Source organism: Nothoprocta perdicaria, unplaced genomic scaffold (assembly GCF_003342845.1).
Source record: "Nothoprocta perdicaria isolate Ctin4 unplaced genomic scaffold, notPer1 scaffold_84, whole genome shotgun sequence".
Taxonomy (NCBI): domain Eukaryota; kingdom Metazoa; phylum Chordata; class Aves; order Tinamiformes; family Tinamidae; genus Nothoprocta; species Nothoprocta perdicaria.
In genome coordinates, this window is record NW_020456132.1 from 2,166,138 (window position 1) to 2,184,782 (window position 18,645).

The 18,645-nt window shown below is 49.5% G+C and overlaps 1 protein-coding gene across 1 annotated transcript; it reads right to left on the reverse strand.

The window, feature by feature from the left end:
- Window positions 1–2,480: 2,480 nt before the first annotated feature.
- On the reverse strand, window positions 2,481–18,639 carry WNT5B (Wnt family member 5B). The gene is made up of 4 exons (XM_026052178.1): window positions 18,583–18,639; window positions 17,501–17,748; window positions 10,959–11,251; window positions 2,481–3,000 (listed from the first exon to the last, which is right to left on the reverse strand). The coding sequence occupies exons 2-4, from the start codon at window positions 17,736–17,738 to the stop codon at window positions 2,542–2,544; spliced, it is 990 nt and encodes a 329-aa protein (XP_025907963.1). The 5' UTR covers window positions 17,739–17,748; window positions 18,583–18,639; the 3' UTR covers window positions 2,481–2,541.
- Window positions 18,640–18,645: the final 6 nt, after the last annotated feature.

An 18,645-nucleotide genomic window follows, 5' to 3' on the forward strand; every position in this document is an offset into this window, starting at 1 on the left:
AAGGCTGAAACTCAGGTCCTGTGAAAAAGGGGAAGGGCAGAGAGCAGCGAGAAGAAAGTGATCCAGTGGTCACTTCCCTCATATCACTGTATGGTCCCAGATCAGTAGGAACTACTGGCTCCAACCAGGCTGCCAGAGGCCTGAACATCTGGGACAAAAAGCCAAAATCATCTCATTTCGATCCAGACCAAATTTTAGGTGGAAAAAGGACACAGCCAGGGGACACCCAGATGAATCGTGGCCCTAACAAAGCCAACGTTCCTGCGCCCAAAGTTGTTTACACCCACAAAATGAATTGTGGAGCCAAACTGCGAGGAGAGCTGAGCCTCCCTTAGATGTGTGGTCTTTGTTGGGAAGGCCAAAATGAAATCATTTTGAATTATGAGACATACTAACAACACCTAAGGGTGTCATATACAAATATCTGACACCTTTAAGCACTGATGTAATCAGGATGGACAGGAACATGAGGTGAGGGTCGTGGGAGGAAAGGTCTTTTTTAGATGTATCCAAGGTAGAATAAGTTTTATTGCTGGGCTAGAAATGTGTAGTACCCCAGGAGTGAATAGCTCACACATTTGATCTGCACTTGGGCTCAGTCCAGCTCCCACTGAAGTTTAATGGGAGTTGGATCAGGCCATTGCGCTCACATTTTTTCCATGCATGGAAAACTATTTCCGTTACTTTGAATTACAATACCACTGGCTTTGGATTTTCTATAATAAAATAAATCTAGGCCGCTGTTTATATTCCAAGAAACTGCATTCTGGGATGCCAGCAAATATATTGCCTGTTGGATTTAAAAAAATAAAATAAAAACTGGACGCATTGGTTTTAAAAAAACAACAGTGCCTAATTATTAAACATAATTTTTCTTCCTTATGCTTTTCTGGACTCCTCAAGTATTTGAAGTATGAAAGGTACATATAAATTCTTCTCTGGTGGTTGAAATGGTGGAATCTGTAAAACTGCTRTGTTTTATAAGAAACAGGTTTAATATAAAAAATAATAATCTTCATGGCTTGCTCTTTGCTTATTGGCATATTTTGCACATTTTAAAATTTATAGTAAAAAAATMGGAATGTTAGTAAGAAAGAGGATGTGTATTAGCAAACTCTCATATTTTGGGACTGGTTTCTCTTGATTGTTCTCTGACTGCAAATGAAGTCTACAGATGCTAAGAGGTACAGGAAATGTCTTGTGCTAGAAAYGGCATTTGTTCCATGTTTTATGAATTGGATTCTGCTAAAATTCCAAAGTGGTAAGACTGATTAGCAGGCTTTGGTAACAGCTTCTGCCCTACTACAATTTTATTACGGTCTTTTATTACCAAAGGAAAACAGAAAAGAGTTCCATTAGTGAACATTTGTCCATATTCTGGGAACAAATTTATCTGTGATGAGTTTACACCCGGGAACAGTACGGCCTCTGGGCTCCGAAATACCAAGCTGCGAAACAAAAGACCCCCARAAAAGAATAAAAACACACATATACACAGGCAAGCGAGGGCAAGAAACMTCCGTGAGGGGTGTTTAATGTTCAAGAGAAACTGTACATCTGGGAGGCTGGTGAGAAGGAGTGAACAGCACTGAGCGAAGTGACCACCTGCATCCCCTTSAAAGAGGAAAATGGAGCCGTATGAGGAGCACGTGCGGGTGCGTGAGGGCAAAACTTCCACCTACCGACAAGAGCACGGGTGTGTTTCTTCAGCAAACCCCTCCGGGCACTCGCAGCTTCTCCTCTACCGTGACAAATTTGAAAAGAAAAAAAAAAAAAAGGAAAAAAAAAAAAGAAAATTCCCCTCGTGCAGATATCCACATAGACCGCGCTGCGACAGACTCCCCTCCGTCCGCGTGGTGCAGCTACCTCGCAGGGCCCCCAGACGGGAACTCCCAGCCTCGGGTCACACCTTGCTGCCTCCTCCTCCTCCTCCTCCTCCTCCTCCTCAAGGGTCCGGCCGCTCTTGCCAGGCTCCGGGCACGGCACCTTGGGCACTCCGCATTCTAGGCCGTGTTCTCGTCCACGAGACTGGGCTCCTTGCCCTCCAGTGTGACAAAGCCCCTTAGAGGCACCGAGCGCTGCCTCCCAGGCCCCTGTGCATTCAGTGGGGTGGAGCGGTTTGAAATGCGAGTAACTGGGGCTCTCTCCCGTGTCTCACTGTAATTTCTGGTGTCCAACACTATGCAAAATGCAGACATTTCACAGCGAGACAGCAGAAAGAACCCGCCCTCCTCCATCACCTTGTCTCTGTAGTGAGGTGGTGTGTGCACGTGCAGGCCTGGGGGCAGCCGCCCTTCCTCTGGACAGCAGCTCCCTAAGCCCCTTCTCCCTGACGGAAAAACATCCGCAGGGAGATGCACACAGGGGCAAATTGCCCTCCAGAACCAAAGGAATGGCAAACTGATGAGGGGCAAATTTCAAAACCAGAGTGTCTCTTAAATAAGCTTCTTTAATTATTATCATCATCTGTTTATTTATACAAATATAAAATATATTTATATAGATTTATATAATATAGATTTGTCGCTTTGGTGGCTCTTCTCATTTACAGACGTACTGGTCAACGATCTCTGTGCACTTTTTACACTTGACGTAGCAGCACCAGTGGAACTTGCAGTGGCACCGCTCCACCTGGACGCTCTTGAACTGGTCGTAGCCCCGTCCGCAGCACATGAGCTCGCAGCCRTCCATGCCCTCCGAGGTCTTGTTGCAGAGCCGGCCCTGCGTGCCCAGCGAGCCCGTGGTCTCGTTGCGCAGGCAATAGTCCGGGCTCGGGTCCACGTAGACCAGGTCCTCCTGCGTGGGCATGTTGAAGCGGTTGTTGACCAGCTCCAGCTTGCCCTTGCGGCTGATGCGCATGGCCGCGGCGCTGTCGTACTTCTCCTTGAGCAGGTCGCCCACCTTGCGGAAGTCGGCCAGCTGCAGCCAGCACGTCTTGAGGCTGCAGGAGCCCGACACGCCGTGGCACTTGCAGGCCACGTCCGCCAGCTTGTAGACGGCCTGCGGGAGAGGGAGCGCCGTCAGGAAAAGCTGCTCTTGCTCCGGCCGCCGCTGCCAGGCGGCCTAATTGCAATCAGCGCCTCACGTTTTATCTAGTTGCTGTGATTAACCCCTGATTTCTGTGGTTTCTCCCTTTGGAAGAGGCAAAGATCTCCTCCTCCACCTGTGGCAAGCACGGCTCTCATCTCCTAAGTATTCCTAGGCCACTCACATTCCCTCTAAAGGTGCCTTCCCCSACTCCTCCCCCTATCCTTTGGCAGATCTCTGACCCGATGGCCGGGTGGAAAAGGTTAGAAAGGAGGACCAAGAGCCCTGTCCTTGTGCGACACTTCTGGAAATGCTCCCAGTCTCACGGACTACCACAGATCACATGTATACATATGATATTACATGTATAAGTTCAGGAAGGGAGAATGCAGGGAGGAAGGGGACACGCTGTTTTCATTGGTGGCCAGCGATAGGACAAGGGGAAATGGCCACAAGCTGGAGCACAGGCAGTTCCATCTCCAGGTGAGGAGGAACTTCTTTCCTGTGAGGGTGACAGAGCCCTGGAACAGGCTGGCCAGGGAGGTTGCGGAGTTTCCTCCTCTGGAGGTCTTCAAAACCCACCTGGATGCTGCCCTGTGCCACATGCTCTAGGTGTGCCTGCTTGAGCGGGAAGGTTGGACTAGATGATCTCTAGAGGTMCCTTCCAACCTTRAATATTCTGTGATTCTGTGATCACATTGCTTTCCCTTCAAAGGCCATAAAAGAAAACACCTGGGAACCTCCTCATTTGCTATCAGTTAAAACAGTATGCTACAGCTCTAAGAATACGTCTGTATCCTCTCGAAATAAATCCATGGATTCAGACCTTTTCCTGCTGTCTCTGTTGAGGATCTTAATCCCCTACAGCTTCCCAAGGAGTCACTGTTTTCCCGAGAAGAACAAGCAGAGATGCTAGTAGCAGTGTGAAAGATTAACACCTTTACCCTGAAGCAGAACAGCCCGCGTCTTCCCAATGTGTTCCCGCTCTCAGCACTCGCAGAGCAGATTTGCAGGCCCAGCTGCAAACTCGCGCCCTCTCGCGTCCAGATAGTTCACTGCTCTAGAGACGCTGCAGCTACGGCACAGGCCCACTTTTTAAAAATCAAACGCGTTCTTCAGTGCTGTCTCTTCTGAGATACTTTAAACTACATTTTGAGGAGTTCATGGGGGCTAGAAATGAATTGTGCCTCTGAAAATGTAGCATCCTCAAAGTCTGGAAACCAAAATTAACAAGTAATACTGAAAATTTAGGCCAGTGACTTTTAAACCCTCAAGAGAGCAAGTCAGTGATACGTAGAACAAGGGTCACCTGCTCCCCTCCAAGCCAGCAGGAGAGAGAGATCAGAAAACAGCAACAAAGCTCCAAACCTATGAAAATAAACTGAGATGCAGGTTGGGATCGTTCTTCCCATTAATGTCAAATATAGGTACAAAACTGCAGACTGTGTGAGATCCTGTCAGCACTAACAGGAACTTAACAAAGTTTACAAAGTGAAGAGCTGGCCTCCACGTTAAATCAGAGCTACTAAATGCTACAGGATTTTACTTCCAGAACTCTCATGCATTAAGTATGAGGCTCACATCTGTTCTCGCACAACCSCGCTGCATCTTGCACATTTGCAGGGCGCTGCCTCTGCCAGATCCCACGTGCCAATTACAGCTATTTGGCTTCAGCTGCAAAATTGCCACCAGCTGTAGCTGGTGTGGGAGATGACAGAACGGGAGAGAAAAGGGGATGTTCTGAGAGAGATGGCAAAATAGGTCTTCTGGCCAGGTTTCATGCTCAAGAAAGCAGCCAGACACTGAGGTTGCTTCTGTGCCTCGCTTGCTGGCAGGGAATACAGTTTCCCAACTCTCTGCAATTGCTTGCCAAGGGGTAGGTGATGAGGGCAATTTTGCCTACTGCAAACAAAGCAGTCTGCATACAAAGTCTTCCTTATTAAAAATTTAAAAAAAAAAAAAGGGAAAAAAGGAAAAAAGGATGCTGGTATAGCTACCATCTGGTGCTTTTGAGGGCTAGTGAAGCTTCAGCATGGCTTGGCTGCTCAATCCCGAGGAGGCCAAGCTGGCTCCCAGGAAAGCTGCTTGCTGGAAGTTCATGTTAGCACTTTTGGGTTAGGGTTCTGTCAAATCCCAGGCTGCTCGTGCCTCCCTTGCCCTTGCATGTGTTTTTATAAAGTATTATGATTCTTCCTAATCCCAGGCTTTGTTCCTGTAGAAAAACACTGCAACCCGATCCCTCTCAGCTAGTGTCATGGGGCTGAGTTTACTCCGACTTGGCTTAAAGCAACTGATGCTCAAAACATCTGGCCCGTGTGGGTAAAAGCGGCGCCGGGGCTGCGAGCGCTGCCCGTTATYGCCGGCGAGCCGGGCGCTGCTGTGGGCCCGCGTGGGGAGAAAGCGGAGGAAATGGGAGAATTCCTTGCTGACTGAGCTGGGGTCCAGGTAAAGGATAACAGACCCCACACGTGGTTCTGAAGGCAAGGTCTGATCGACGGCCGTGCCACTTAAACAGGTTGAAAAGACCTCTAATGGAAAGGCTTAGAGCCCTTTGCCATCAGCCCAACTTCTCTTCCAACTCTTTCCGCATGAGAATGGGAATGGGATGGGAATTAATGGTGAATTCCCGTGTGGTCAATTAGCCGGACCCCCTTCCAGGCTCTTCTGGCCCTGGATGGAGTGACTGACGACTGAGTCCTGCCATATGCTGACTGGGTAAACACTGCGGAGGGACTGACTGCCACGGGCTGCCAGACAGCGCGACACATAGGGAACGAGGCGGGAAATCAGAGACGGTAACGGAGAGCAATTGGAAGAAAAGACAGATGGAAGGAAAGGGCATATTGAGATAACAGCCAAAGGCAAACAAACAGGCCATAAAGCCAAGAGCCACTAGCATGAGGAGGACTCYGAAGCGGAGTGAAGAGGTGATGGGGGGTCAGGCTGCCTCCAAGAGCTTTGTTCTCCTCCCRTCCCTCTCATCTCCTTGTGCCAATCACAGAGATCATGGACAAATTCCTCTCCACCATGAGAGCTCCTCAGGCTTCACGGAAGACTTGGGCTTTCTCACCTAGAGGAAACTGGAGGGAGAAGGCAAAAACATGCCTAGACATCMGAAGACATCGCCAGCCTGGAAGCAGGGGCCAGGCCGGGTGGGTTGGTGGTCCTGACGATCATTCTGTCTCTAGTACCTCTCTGCTTCCACTTTTCTTTCAGAAACAGCTTTCAGGAATACGTTTTTACACAGGGACCTTCCAGCTTCCAAAAGCAGAATCTCTGAAGTGAAAACGGAACATCTAGGAAGGCAGGACTAGATGGGACCTCCAGGGTTATTTAGGATGATCTCCTGCTATTGTGGGCACCTCTTCAAATAACATTTTTCTTAAAAATATTGAGTGGCCTTTTAAAAGCAATTAGGGTTTTTTTTTTTGCCACCATTATTCTCATCACCATTCCAATGATAAAGTATCTTTTTTTCTAATTTCCAGGCTAAATGTATTTACTCAGTTTAGCCATTTGCTCTGGTGCCAAATTGGCCTTTTACTCAAAAAGTACTTTTCCTTCCCTGCTATTTATCCCACTAACATAGACATCAGTCATACCCTCTCTCAGCTTTCCCTCTGCTAGGCCAAACATGGCAAGCTATTCTAGCCTGTTTTCCTAGGAGAAGATTCCTGCCCCTTGGGTCACCTGTAACAACGCTTTTCTAGCCTGAGGTCATTCTGCCTGGCAATATAACAGTGCACAATATTTCAGAGCTTAATACAATGGCCTTAATATTTCCCCTGTCTCATGAAAATACTTTCCTTCACATATCCTAGGCTATCTGCCACTTTCACAGCCGCATTACATCTGCAGCCATCTGCAGCTGACTGCACTCCATTTTGTTTTCTGCTGGTTTCTTAATGCCTGAAAGTGGTTTCCGTACAAGACCTCAAATGATGGTCTTAATGTTGTTTTATTGAATGCCACCCTTTTCTTGACTGCTAAAGTCAAAATTAGCTGACAGACAAAATCCAGAACCTATGTTCCTGATGCCTGTCCGCTTTGCATCAGCAGCAAATTTCATCAGCACATTCCTTATATTTATGGCAAGGCTCATAAACAAAAGCATTAAGTGTTGGTCTTGAGGTCAGTCCTTAAAGAACTCTGCTAATTAAGCACCTTTAGATCAAAACACTCCCTTTCACACAACTTGCTGACATCTTCCCATGAACACATTTCTCATCCGTCTCATAACGGCTGGGCTTTCCCTTATCTTTCCCAATTTAACTGTTCCTCATGTGGAAAATACAAGAACTATCTTACAGAAGTTTAAATAAATGAGATCTATTGAATCTATTTTGCCTTTCAGAAAATCAGAAATGKGTTAAAACTCCTGAGTTAGCTTTGTGTGATCATCCTTTGGGAAACATGTCAAATCACTCCTCTTTTTGCCACTTGATCTTTTCCGTCTTTTCCCTCTCGTCCGCCTGTGAACACTGCCACGCTCCCCCTGGCTGAGCTGCCAGCTCTTTCAGAGCGCTGGGAGGAAACGTGAGGACTCCCGTGATTTTAGGACTTGAAGCTTTACTGTGTTTTGCTTCCACCTTAGTGGTGGTAGTTTCCATTTCTGGAAATTTGCTGCTTTTCTCACTATATAACGTTCAACTTTGCTCCTGTATTTCCAACAKCCAAGAGGAAAGGCTGTCCTGTACTGGCCAAACACCATACCAAGCAGATACCTCCCAGATACCTCAGACCCACATTCCAGATCCATTCACGGTCATCTCCTTTCTTGAGTCCCGTACCTCCGTTCCCTACCAAATCCTCATCCACTCAATCCACCCCCAAACCCAATCTTGTTTACTCCAGAGCCCTTCATTCTTCCAATCTTTTGCTGCCACTGGACTCCCATCTCTTCCTTCACTCTGAGTCTTTCAGTCCCAAACTCCTTCAGCGGGCCCTTGATCTGTCCCCCACTTCCAGATCTTCCAGCTGTGAGCTTCAGTGCTTGCTGCTCAGCTCCATTTCCTCTTCCTTTCCTCACCCAACACGAGCTGCCTCCTCACGCCTTCCTCACTCCCACAGGTGCCAGTCAACCACCACTGACTGTCCTAGGCCTTTCCTACCTGCTGGGTGCCCTCCCTGGATTTCCCTGAAAAGCACAATCCCAAGGGGGCATAAAAATTCAGTCTGTGAACACTTGCTCCCTCAGGCAGGCATCCTGAGATCAGAAACAGACATCTCCAATGAAGCAGACACAGAGCATCCATCCCCATGAGCAATGCCTTCATCCTGACTTGAAACCCGAGGTGAAGTATTCACCTTAGGGACTCAAGCTGCTGTCTTGAGACAGCCCCATCCTCAACCCATAGCAGTCTCCTTTCTCCTGACCTCTTTGAGGTTTGACTCAACTTGATTTTTTACTGTTCTCACTTCACCTTTACGCTTCTTGACCTCTAAGACGGTGCTTCACTTTATTTATTTGCTATCAGGTCTTTTTTTTTTTTTTTTTTTTTTTTTTTTCTTTCTTAGTAGGCTCTCAGGCTAGTCCTAACAGCTTCTTTGTGGTAGTTATTCATTCCCTGGGGTCTGGAGATTCTTCCTACAAGCTTTTTCCTCTTACTTGGCATGCAGAATCGTAATGGTTTTAGCATCTTTTACTTGCAGAAGTTCCAGACCTCCTCCACATCGAGCACCAGTTCCCCTAGTTTATCAGAGTTTACTCTTTGAACCACAAGCTTAATTACAAAAGTGTTTATACTTCTATTTCATTTAATCTGAAATGATTTGTGTTCATTTAATCTAAGATTATTTTCTACAGCCACATTTTACAGAGCCCTAAATATTCACCAAAACAAGCCTAAAATAACATTGCCTTTTTTCTAGACTCTGTGAAAAACTTTTGTGTAGGTCCTACATGCACTGGAGACCAAGCCTTGAGAGTCTTGTCTGCAGAGCCCAAGGAAGCCTGTGCGCTAGAGCTGCCYACAGAGTTTAAATAAGTCTCTACCTTGTCGTAAAGGTGAGACATAACGGTTTTAAGCTATGTTCCTGAACGGGACCGAACTTCCTTCCTCCTAAAACTGTATCGTCATTTGAAGTCACAGCTCAGTCATTCAGATTCTTTCCCCTAAAACAAGACAAGTATAACAAGAAATGGGTGTTTTGCCCATGATGAGGAGCACGTGCCTTCTTATTTATCTTCTAATACAGATGTTATTACAGTTGAGCCAGCCCCTCAACCTACTGGCCATTTGTTTGGTCTGCTTCTTTCAAGACAACAGGACTGGTTTTTAAAAGGGTTCCTAAGCCATGCGCTCCCTGTTTTAGGCACAATATTCATTCGTAGTAATCGATGATGTTCATGTCTCCAGGCATATAGGATGGTCAGTCTAAGTGCTAAGGAGAACTTCACTTTTACGCTACTCTTCCACAGGGGAATGGAAACCCCTTCCTAGGCAAGGGCAATTATAACCTCAGTCTCTTTGGCATCCCAAGATTTAAAAAAAAAAAGAAAAAAAAAAAAGCCCTCTCTGGTGGCAAAATGAAGCTGAAATTATATGCAGAAAAGCGACACATGCCTGGTAAAGGGAAAGACAACTCAGTAACAAATAGAAATTAAAAAGGCTATTAATGATATTAAGGATATTAGTGAAGGGTGTAGCCAAAAGAAAGGCTAAGAATATTTAATAAGGTTTTTTGTAGCATTAGTAGCATTAAATAAAATAAACCTTAGAAATGTAAACTACTAGGCAGTTTAAATACTACAACAATAAAATTCTTGAACACCTGGTAGGAAAGGGAAAAATGTTCAGTAAATTGTTTCTGTTCTACATCTGGAAAGAAGCAGGATTCAGCAGTCACACCACGTCAGGATGCTGAACACCTTCCAGGCTGCTAGTCACAGATACAGGAACAGAGTGAGAATCAGACGTGCACACACTGAATGTGTATGAAGGGGGCAACTTCACCTGTGTTTATGGTGTCACAGCGACCAGTACCAGAACCCTGCAGGTAATTCTGGTATCTCCTTTCTTAAAGGACACGGGAAAACTGGGAAGGGTACACTGAAGTGACACAAATATGATTTGATGGCAGAAGAAAATGTCTGAGAGGAAGAGAGACTTAAGTTCTCAATCTAGTTGTCAAAAAAAGAGAGTGGTGAAAAAATTGCAGTATATAAATACTTCCGTGGATAGGAAATTCTGGTTACTGTGGGGCTTTTCAATCTAGCTGTAAAAGTCAGAAAAAGAACCAGTTGGAAGCCGATGCCAGATAAATTCAAATGATAAATGAGGCCCAATGTTACAACAGTGAGGGTGATTAATGAYGGTAGCATACTACAAAGGGGAGTGATGGATTCCCCATCTCTAGGTTTCTGCAGATCAAAACTCGGTATCGTTTCAGAAAGCGTCTGTTGCCTAAATGCAAATTATTTGGCCCAAAACCAGGGTAGCTGAGCCGGGTGTAAATTTCAGCGATAGCCAGACAGTCTGATTCTGTGTTTGGCTTTGGCCTTTCATTCCCAAGAATCTGAGCAACGCCAGGAGAAAAAAATGCTCCACGAGCCGACAGGCCGTCCTGTTCACCACCACCTTGTCACTCTGGCGACTCTGGGAAGCGGTTTCGGAGACATAAACCTTGCCAGTGGGCCACGTCTGCACCAGGCTGATTGGTAAGGGCTTACATGTCTACACGCACGTGTGCCAGACAGTATTTCCCCCAGCCCAGGAGCTCGCTGGCCTTACCTTGCTGGCTGCCCTCCATCGCCAGGAATATAAGACCATCTACAATCAGAGAAATGGGCACGAAGTGGCTGCACACCCTTTCAAGGGCATTACTTGGGCTCTGTTGGGCTATCCCTCATCGCAGCTCYGCGCAATTTGCTACCCAGCTAAATCCTGAGCTCAAAATCTGCCTGTGTGGGGTTCCGGCACTGCTCTTACCCTGCGGCCAGCCTCGTTGTTCTGCAAGTTCATCAGCATGCGGGCCTGCTCCTCCGAACCTCTCGCGTAGTTCTTCTCCCGCTCCTTGGCATCCACGAACTCCTTGGCGAAGCGATAGCCGTACTCCACGTTATCGCCGCAGCCGCCCCAGAGCCAGTCTCGGGGCAAGTCCTTGGGCCGGGCCGTGCGGCTGCAGCCGCAGCTGGAGAGCTCTCCCTCGCGGCACGCGCGGCTGATGGCGTTCACCACGCCGGCGGCGCTCACGGCGTACGTGAAGGCCGTCTCGCGGCTCCCTGCGGCACACACACACACACACAGCGGGTTACCCACACGGGCAGCAGGTTACCCACACGAGGAGCACGTTACCCACACGCKGCGCGCTCGGCCAGCGCTGCAGGTGCCTCGCTGAGCCCAAGCCCTGGGAAGTGGCRCGAGCTGAGCAGGCCCACGCGCTGCGCTGTGGGAAAGGCACGGGCCGTCCTGGTTGAGGCACCAAAAGTTCCACAGGAACATAAGGAAACACTTCTTGACAGTGAGGGTGACAGAGCCCTGGMACAGGCTGCCCAGAGAGGTTGTGGAGTCTCCTTCTCTGGAGATCTTTAAAAACCGCTTGGATGCAGCCCTGTGTCACGTGCTCTGGGTGACCCTGTGTGAGCAGGGGGGTTGGACTAGATGAGCTCTGAGGTCCCTTCCAACCTTGAATATTCTGTGATTCTATGATTCTAAGGGAACCACAGTTCTGGCATAGGGGAGTGGGAACTGTCGTAACACAGGCTTGTGTTCACTTTTCCCTTCCACTTCTTATTAACGGCGCTAGTCAACTGACTGTTCAGTCCTGGCAGTTTCTGGACCCCCAGGATCAAATCCAAATATTCTCTGTCATACCAAAGAAGGGGCTGCAATTCCTGCTGTGGCCTGGAGGAATGTTCTTGTGAACGACATGTTCTTTAGGAATGTGTAGGTGCTGTTCTTCAGGGATTAATATCACATTCATGTTTGCCCATAAGACTCCTAGAAGCGCCTGTCCCTTGCCCCAAGAAATAGCAACATCATGGCCAGGGATTGCTCACTCTCCTTCCCATTTCTGCTTCAACCCACCTTGTATTGTGCTCTGATTTGAACCCAGAGAACTCTCTCAAGCAGGATATGCTGGCTTGTCCACTAAATCTGCCAATAACCATTGAGAACAACATACAAAGTCCCAGCCTGTGCAGGAGAAGCAACCCAGTTAACCAGATATCACTCCAGAACTGTTTCAGCTCGATTAGGACAAACACTTCTTATGGACATCTCTGTTCAAATCTGCCTTATTTTGGTTTAATTAAGGTCTGCTGGTAATTGGTTCAAGATAGACTGAAGGAAACCATTTTTGTGCTAAAGCATCAAGACAGAGGCTCTCCCAACACCTACAGAACTGCAGTGCTGGAATGAGTAAAACTTTCCCATGTAGACAATAATAAATGAAAAGACTTTCCATTTGCACTTCTKCTAGAGACTGCCCTGCTCGGAGCGTATTCCCTGCACAGTTCAGACCACAAGCCAAGCAGCTGGATCGGTCTCCAGCTCTGTATTCCTGGCACTGATTCAGCCCCACTTTGACCGGGGCACCTCCACAGCCAGAACACCACATAAGGCCAAGTGTGCTGCACAACCCGGGCTGTGGGTCTGGGGGGAAGGAAAGGGGTAGCGAGGCAATCCACACCTGCACTGACACGGCCCAGTGTAATAAAAAACCTCACCAACACCTCAGGGGTCATCGTGTGTCATCAAACTTTCGGGTGGTAAAGAGAATGATTGCCAAGGCTGCGCTGGAAGAAGCGGTATGACTGTGAAGAGCTACTTGCACCAGTGTCAGGAATGAGATGCCCATCTCATGCTCTCTATCAAGCAAGACTGCCCTCAGAGGGCAGGTCCTCCAAGAACAGTTTGCTGCCAGTGCATGAAGAGGCTCTCAGTGGCAGCTCCCTCAGCAGGACTGAGCTGATGCCATCTTGTTCCAGTTTGCATGAGCTGACAATCTGCAATTAATAGCAGCTTATCACCAGCTTAGCAGCACTTGACCCAAGACAGCTGTGAACACTTATCCACCTTGTAGAACAACCTGTGGCTTGCTCTTTTCCTAAATGAGGGTTATACACTAAGGGTTTCTGCTGAAACTGCTGCTGCTCCGGARTAAATTCCAAGGCCAATTGAGCTGCTACAAGGGATCCTACTATAGAAAGGAGGACCTCAATAGCAGGTCCTAAGGGAAGGACTACGGACTATGCCCTCCAAAACCTTTCTGGAGSTGAGTGACTCCTAGTTGAGGTAACTCCGCTGAAACTACCCACTAAAGGAGTTACAGTCATGTATGGAGAGCGCTCAAAGCACACACAAGGAGAGGACCTCCTAATCATAGAATCCTAGAATCACTGTGGCTGGAAAAGCCAGTTTGTTGAAAAGAGAGTGCATGAATGCAGGTGCTCAGGATCCTGAAAGCACAGGCTGGATTTGTGCCTTTACTACCTCCATTTTAACCACCTCCCTGTGTGRAGCTGTAGCAGCAGCACGGCTCAGCACACCTAGGGGCTTGAGGGCTGCAGAAGACAACAGTGGGAGAGGCTGAGATGAGGGGCAGTGGTTTTGCTCCATGCTGCCCACAAAGCAGAAGAAATGATGTTTTTCAGAATTTGTATTTTTGGGAYACCATGGCTTGGTTTGGAAGGTGGGTTCAGGTATGGCTGTGAAATCCTGGGGACTTAGACCTCCTAGTTCTGAGTTGGTCTCCTCGCTGCCTTGTCTCTGCTCTCCTATGACACCTTCCAGCCAGGAAGGAGCCCTGGGRGGTTTAGCTCATCCACATTTCTCAAAATCCACTCCAGTTGAGCGTGGCTGTGGTCAGCCTCACTGGCAGGTCAGTGCCATTCCTCAAGCCTGTGCAAACATCAGGGTTGGTCAGCAACCCCCTGGGGCCCTCCCRGGCAGGGGGCTGTTAGGGACCCGGCCGCAGCGCCCTGGGCAGCAAGGGGTGATGCCCAGGGCCTGCGGGAGGCTGGAGCGGGCTCTGCATGGAGCAGTGCTGCCCTCCTGTGCCCGCCCCGCTCCCAGGCYGCCRGGAAGGGACGGAGCCCRTGAGGATGGGCTCCGGCTGCAGCATCTGGAGCGTCCTCCCGGRCCCTGCTCAGGTGAGGCAGCGATCCCAGCAGCAGCCTCTTTAGCCTCCAGTTAGAAATAAGAGCAGAACTGACCTCAGTGGGAAAACCGAAGGAAACGTGATAAAAAAATGTTTTTTTTTTTTTCATGCAAACATCTTTGTTTCTAATTAAGAAAAGCGAGTGGGAAAAATCTCTTTTTTTTTTTTTCTTTTATGATTCATTTTCTCCTTTTTTTTTTCATTGGGAAGGAAAAATTGCTCTCAAAATGACTGGACTAATCCAGAAAACCCAGTCTGGCATTTGGGATTGTACTGAAAGAGATCACAGAATAAGCTATATATTCCCTCCTCTCCTAAGGAAATTCCAACGCTACCTTACTGGGTCTCTGCCCTCTTTTTTAGAGATGTAGGAGTAATTAAGGTATATATATATCTGTATGTAATCTACGTAAACACACATGTACTGTCTCTAATCTGTATCGATAGGACAAGAAGCAACTTCAGAAGGATCATTTCTATTTACGTCACCAATAAGATAGTTTTCGAATGAGCCAGAGGCTGCATTCCAAAGCTAAAAGCCATTCTCACGATAACAAAAACTCTAGGAAAAACACATGTTAAAAGGCAGCTGACTCCACTACCAGGTACCTTTACCAAATCTCTGTGCCGTTAGGCTGCCTCACCTCCATGCAATGCACAAAATGAAGGACTAAACACAGACCGACCACCAAGCAGCTGATCTGTGAGGGCGAAAGGAAAAGAAGCTTCCAGGTTTCCCAGTGAAGACCCTCATGAGGTTTTGCACTTGGCTGGAGAGGGCTTTTCCCCCTCTCATAATCCAGAAATCACATACGATATMGTAATAAATGCCATGCCGGCATCTGTGGGTGGGCAGCCTAAAATTACTGGCACACTGAACACCTTCTGTTCTGGGTCCTTATCTCCTTCTCCTGCCTCCCCACAATACTCTGTCATGCCCCTGCCCTTGTGCAGATATTCCCTCTCCAGACCTTTTTCCCTTTTTTTTTTTTTTCTGGCACCATTGGAATAATATAGAGATAATATAGAGAAATATAATGTAGAGAAAAAGGGCTGTCCTCCAGAATTGGGGCTCAGAGGTTGAAAGCAGGAGACAGGCACACTGTATGAACCCAGGGAAGAAGGACTTCATAGCTGACATGACCTAAGAGGTTGAAATGGTTTCTTTTCTTCTCCAGCACGGAAAACAGATTTGCTGAAGTAATGAGCAATGCTCCATTACAAAGTTAAAAAAAAAAAAAAGAAAGAAAATCTGAAGGTAGAAGGAAAAGAGGCAGTGTCATCCTTTATAGCAACTTATCACTGACTTAGACAACAATGATGAATCATCATAAAACCTGTAATGCTCCAGGCTACTTTTGGCAACGTTTTGCTAGCTTATCTTCTCTATTGTCTTGCACTAGAGGAAAAACATCCCCCTCTAAACAGGCCCTAACTGACCAAAGCAGAGCATCTCATGGAGCCACTCTGAAACCTTTTTGTTAGGGTAGCCTTTTAAACAGCGGGCAACTGCGGGCAAGCACTTCACAGGCATCAGCAGATTCCTGGTACAGACACGGCAGCATTTCCAACAAACAACCACCGCCACCTCCCCCAGAAACCAGCAACCGGAYGCCTGGACTTACCCATCACACACACACAACACCCATCCTCATCAGCCCCAAACCTCTCTTGCTTTAAGTTAATAGGATCAAAGAAATTTTTAAAAGGAAGAATCTTTCTTCTTCCTTTATTCTCTCCCATCCCTTCTTCCCATACTTCTAGGGAGCCTTTCTGGCTGTCTATCTGTCCGCCTTTGCCTCCAATCTCTGCTTCCTCTTCAGCTCGCCCTTACTTCTTCTCCATGTCTGGACTCTTCCATCAGACTATCTGGGGAGGAGGTTCATCCCAGGAGGAGAGAAACATCTTTCCGTATGTCCCTGTTGAGTCAAGGATCTCTGGGAATCTTTCCCCATTTTTGGAAAGCTTAGGCTGTGCTTTGGAGGGGGTCGCCAGATGGGAGAGACAGAGGGGTATTTGCTGTCACTACTACACAGCTCCAGCCTCCCTCCTTTCCCATTTGGTGGCTGAACACTCAGCTTTCATACCCTGAAGCACAAGTTTAACAATCTGGGACCGTATGTAGCCTCATCTGGCCACCACCCTTGCTATGAGACAGCAAGAGATCAAGGATGCGCAGATGCCTTGGACGTGTGTCAGGAGCTGAGAGTATGTGTCAGGAAACGGAATTTCCCAAGGGAGCACCCTAGAGAAACACAGGATTTCTTACAGTGTGAGCTGAAGAGATGGATAAAAAGGGTGGAATCGGAATTCTATGGGCTGAATAATTTACTAAAATTTCCCAGGATGATGCCTAAGAATTTTACACTAAGCCCTCAAGTAGAAGGCATCAAGGGACTCGGTTATCCCAASCACCCTACTGACTTGGTTCCCCAGAAGAGAACAGATAGAAAGATGGGTGCCTGCCTGCTCCCAGTGCTGTTTTTTGAGAGTGGAGTCCAAACAAAAGAAAAAGAAAAAATTAAGTGTAAGCAATGCTGGGGCAGCCGGAGTGTGGGAGCTCCGTCCTCTCTCTGCTAAGCGTTTTCCCTGATCCCACCACGGAGGGATAGCCCTGGTTTGGATTCTTCAGTGCTAAATGGTCGGCTTTGTGGGTGAGCAGTAAAACTTCTTCACGCAGGGGGTGGAGCGAGCGGGCCGGCGTGTGTGAGCGTGTGTGTAAGCTGCAGTTTTAACACCTTTTCTTTATTGTCCCGGCTGTCGGACACATCAAACCGAGCCCGGATTTCTCAGTTTCTTGCCATCAGATGATTGCATTTCAAAAGGAGYGGGGACAATGTAGCGAGGTCACACCTCAATTCAAGTGCAGGAATGGCCTGTCAATGCGCCGCTTACGGCCAGCGGGGCAGGAATTATAAAAATCTCTTAGGTTTACACAGAGAGCAGCAGAAAAGAGAGAAGTGGGGGTGGGAGGGGGGAATCCCAAATGAAGGAGTCAATATTTCCCCCCAGTATCTCAGGGATGCATTCCCTGTGCAAGGGCACTCCAGATGCTGGGGGAAGATAATGTGGGACCATTGTTCCTGGTGCCAAACAAGCACAGGGGAAACAAAAGCAGCCCCCCCTTCTTGACCTTCCCATGTCCTGTCCCCTTCCCACGAAGGAAAATCCACCCCCCTAGCCCAGCCTCTGCCAGCTCCCACTGTGGCTCAGGTGCACGTGAGCTGTCCCGGGAATGGGAAGGCTGCTTTATGGGAGCAYTCGGGAGCAGCACTACCAGGGCTCGTTGCTCCTCCGGGCACAWCCGAGCAGGGTGAGGGAGCCCGAGGTGAGGCCGGCACCTGCCGCACGCGGTGCTGGCTGCTCCTACCTATTTTCATGACGCGTCCGAAGACGGAGGTGTTGTCCACYGTGCTGCAGTTCCACCGGCGCTGCCGGAACTGGTACTGGCACTCCTTGATGGCGCTGCGGGCGCCCTCGCCGATGAACACCATGTGCTCCTGGTAGAGCTGGCAGAGCTTGCGCTGCCCGGGGGACAGCCCCGGCAGCTGGCTGCACACGGGCTGTGCCCCGATGATGTACATCTCGGGCCGCTGGATGGGGTTCATGGCCAAGGACCTGCGAGGAGCGACAGGTCCAGCAGGGCCCGCACGCGTTGGGGCGAGCGCCCCGTGTCTGTCCCCGTTCCCGAGGCTGTCCCTGCTCCATAGGCTGTCCCTGCTCCAGAGGCCGTCCCTGCTCCCCAAGCCATCCCTGCTCCTGAGGCTGTCCCCGCTCCCGACGCTGTCCMCGCTCCCCAAGCCATCCCCACTCCTGAGGCTGTACCCGTTCCCCAAGCCGTCCCCGTTCCCAAAGCCATCCCCGCTCCCGAGACCATCCCCACTTCCCAAGCCGTCCCCACTCCCGAGGCTGTTCCCGTTCCCAAAGCCAGCCCCACTCCCCAAGCCGTCCCCACTCCCGARGCCRTCCCCRTTCCCCAAGCCGTCCCCGTTCCCCAAGCCRTCCCCGYTCCCSARGCCATCCCCGCTGCCCAAGGCGGGAGCAGTGCCGGTGCCGCTGCCTCCCTGGCGCGCGGGCGTTTGCAGCGGGACGCCGCGGGACGCAGTGGGCACCGCGCTGCACGGCGGGCACGGGGCAGGCTCCGCTCGCCGCCGGGGCGGCCCCGYGGCGGCTCTGCCCATCCCGAGCCGGGTTCTCCCGCCCCGGGGCCGGGYCCCGGTGTCTGCGGGAGCCGGGAGCGGCTGCGCAGACCCGCGCGGGGCAGGGAGCCCGTGGTGGCGAGAGGAGGGACGCGGGGCGGCCACCGGGCTGTGCGCGGGACACGCAGCGGAGCCGCGCGCGGCAGGAACCTTCCCGCGGGGAAACCTCGCCCGTCCCGTCGCGTCCCGTCCCGTCGCGTGGCGTGGCGTCGCGCCCCGTGCCGRACAAAGGCGCCGCCCGCCCCGCACTCACCACCACGAGTTGGCGTCGGCCACGGGCGAGGTGCAGCTGCAGAGCAGCGCGGCGGCCAGCGCC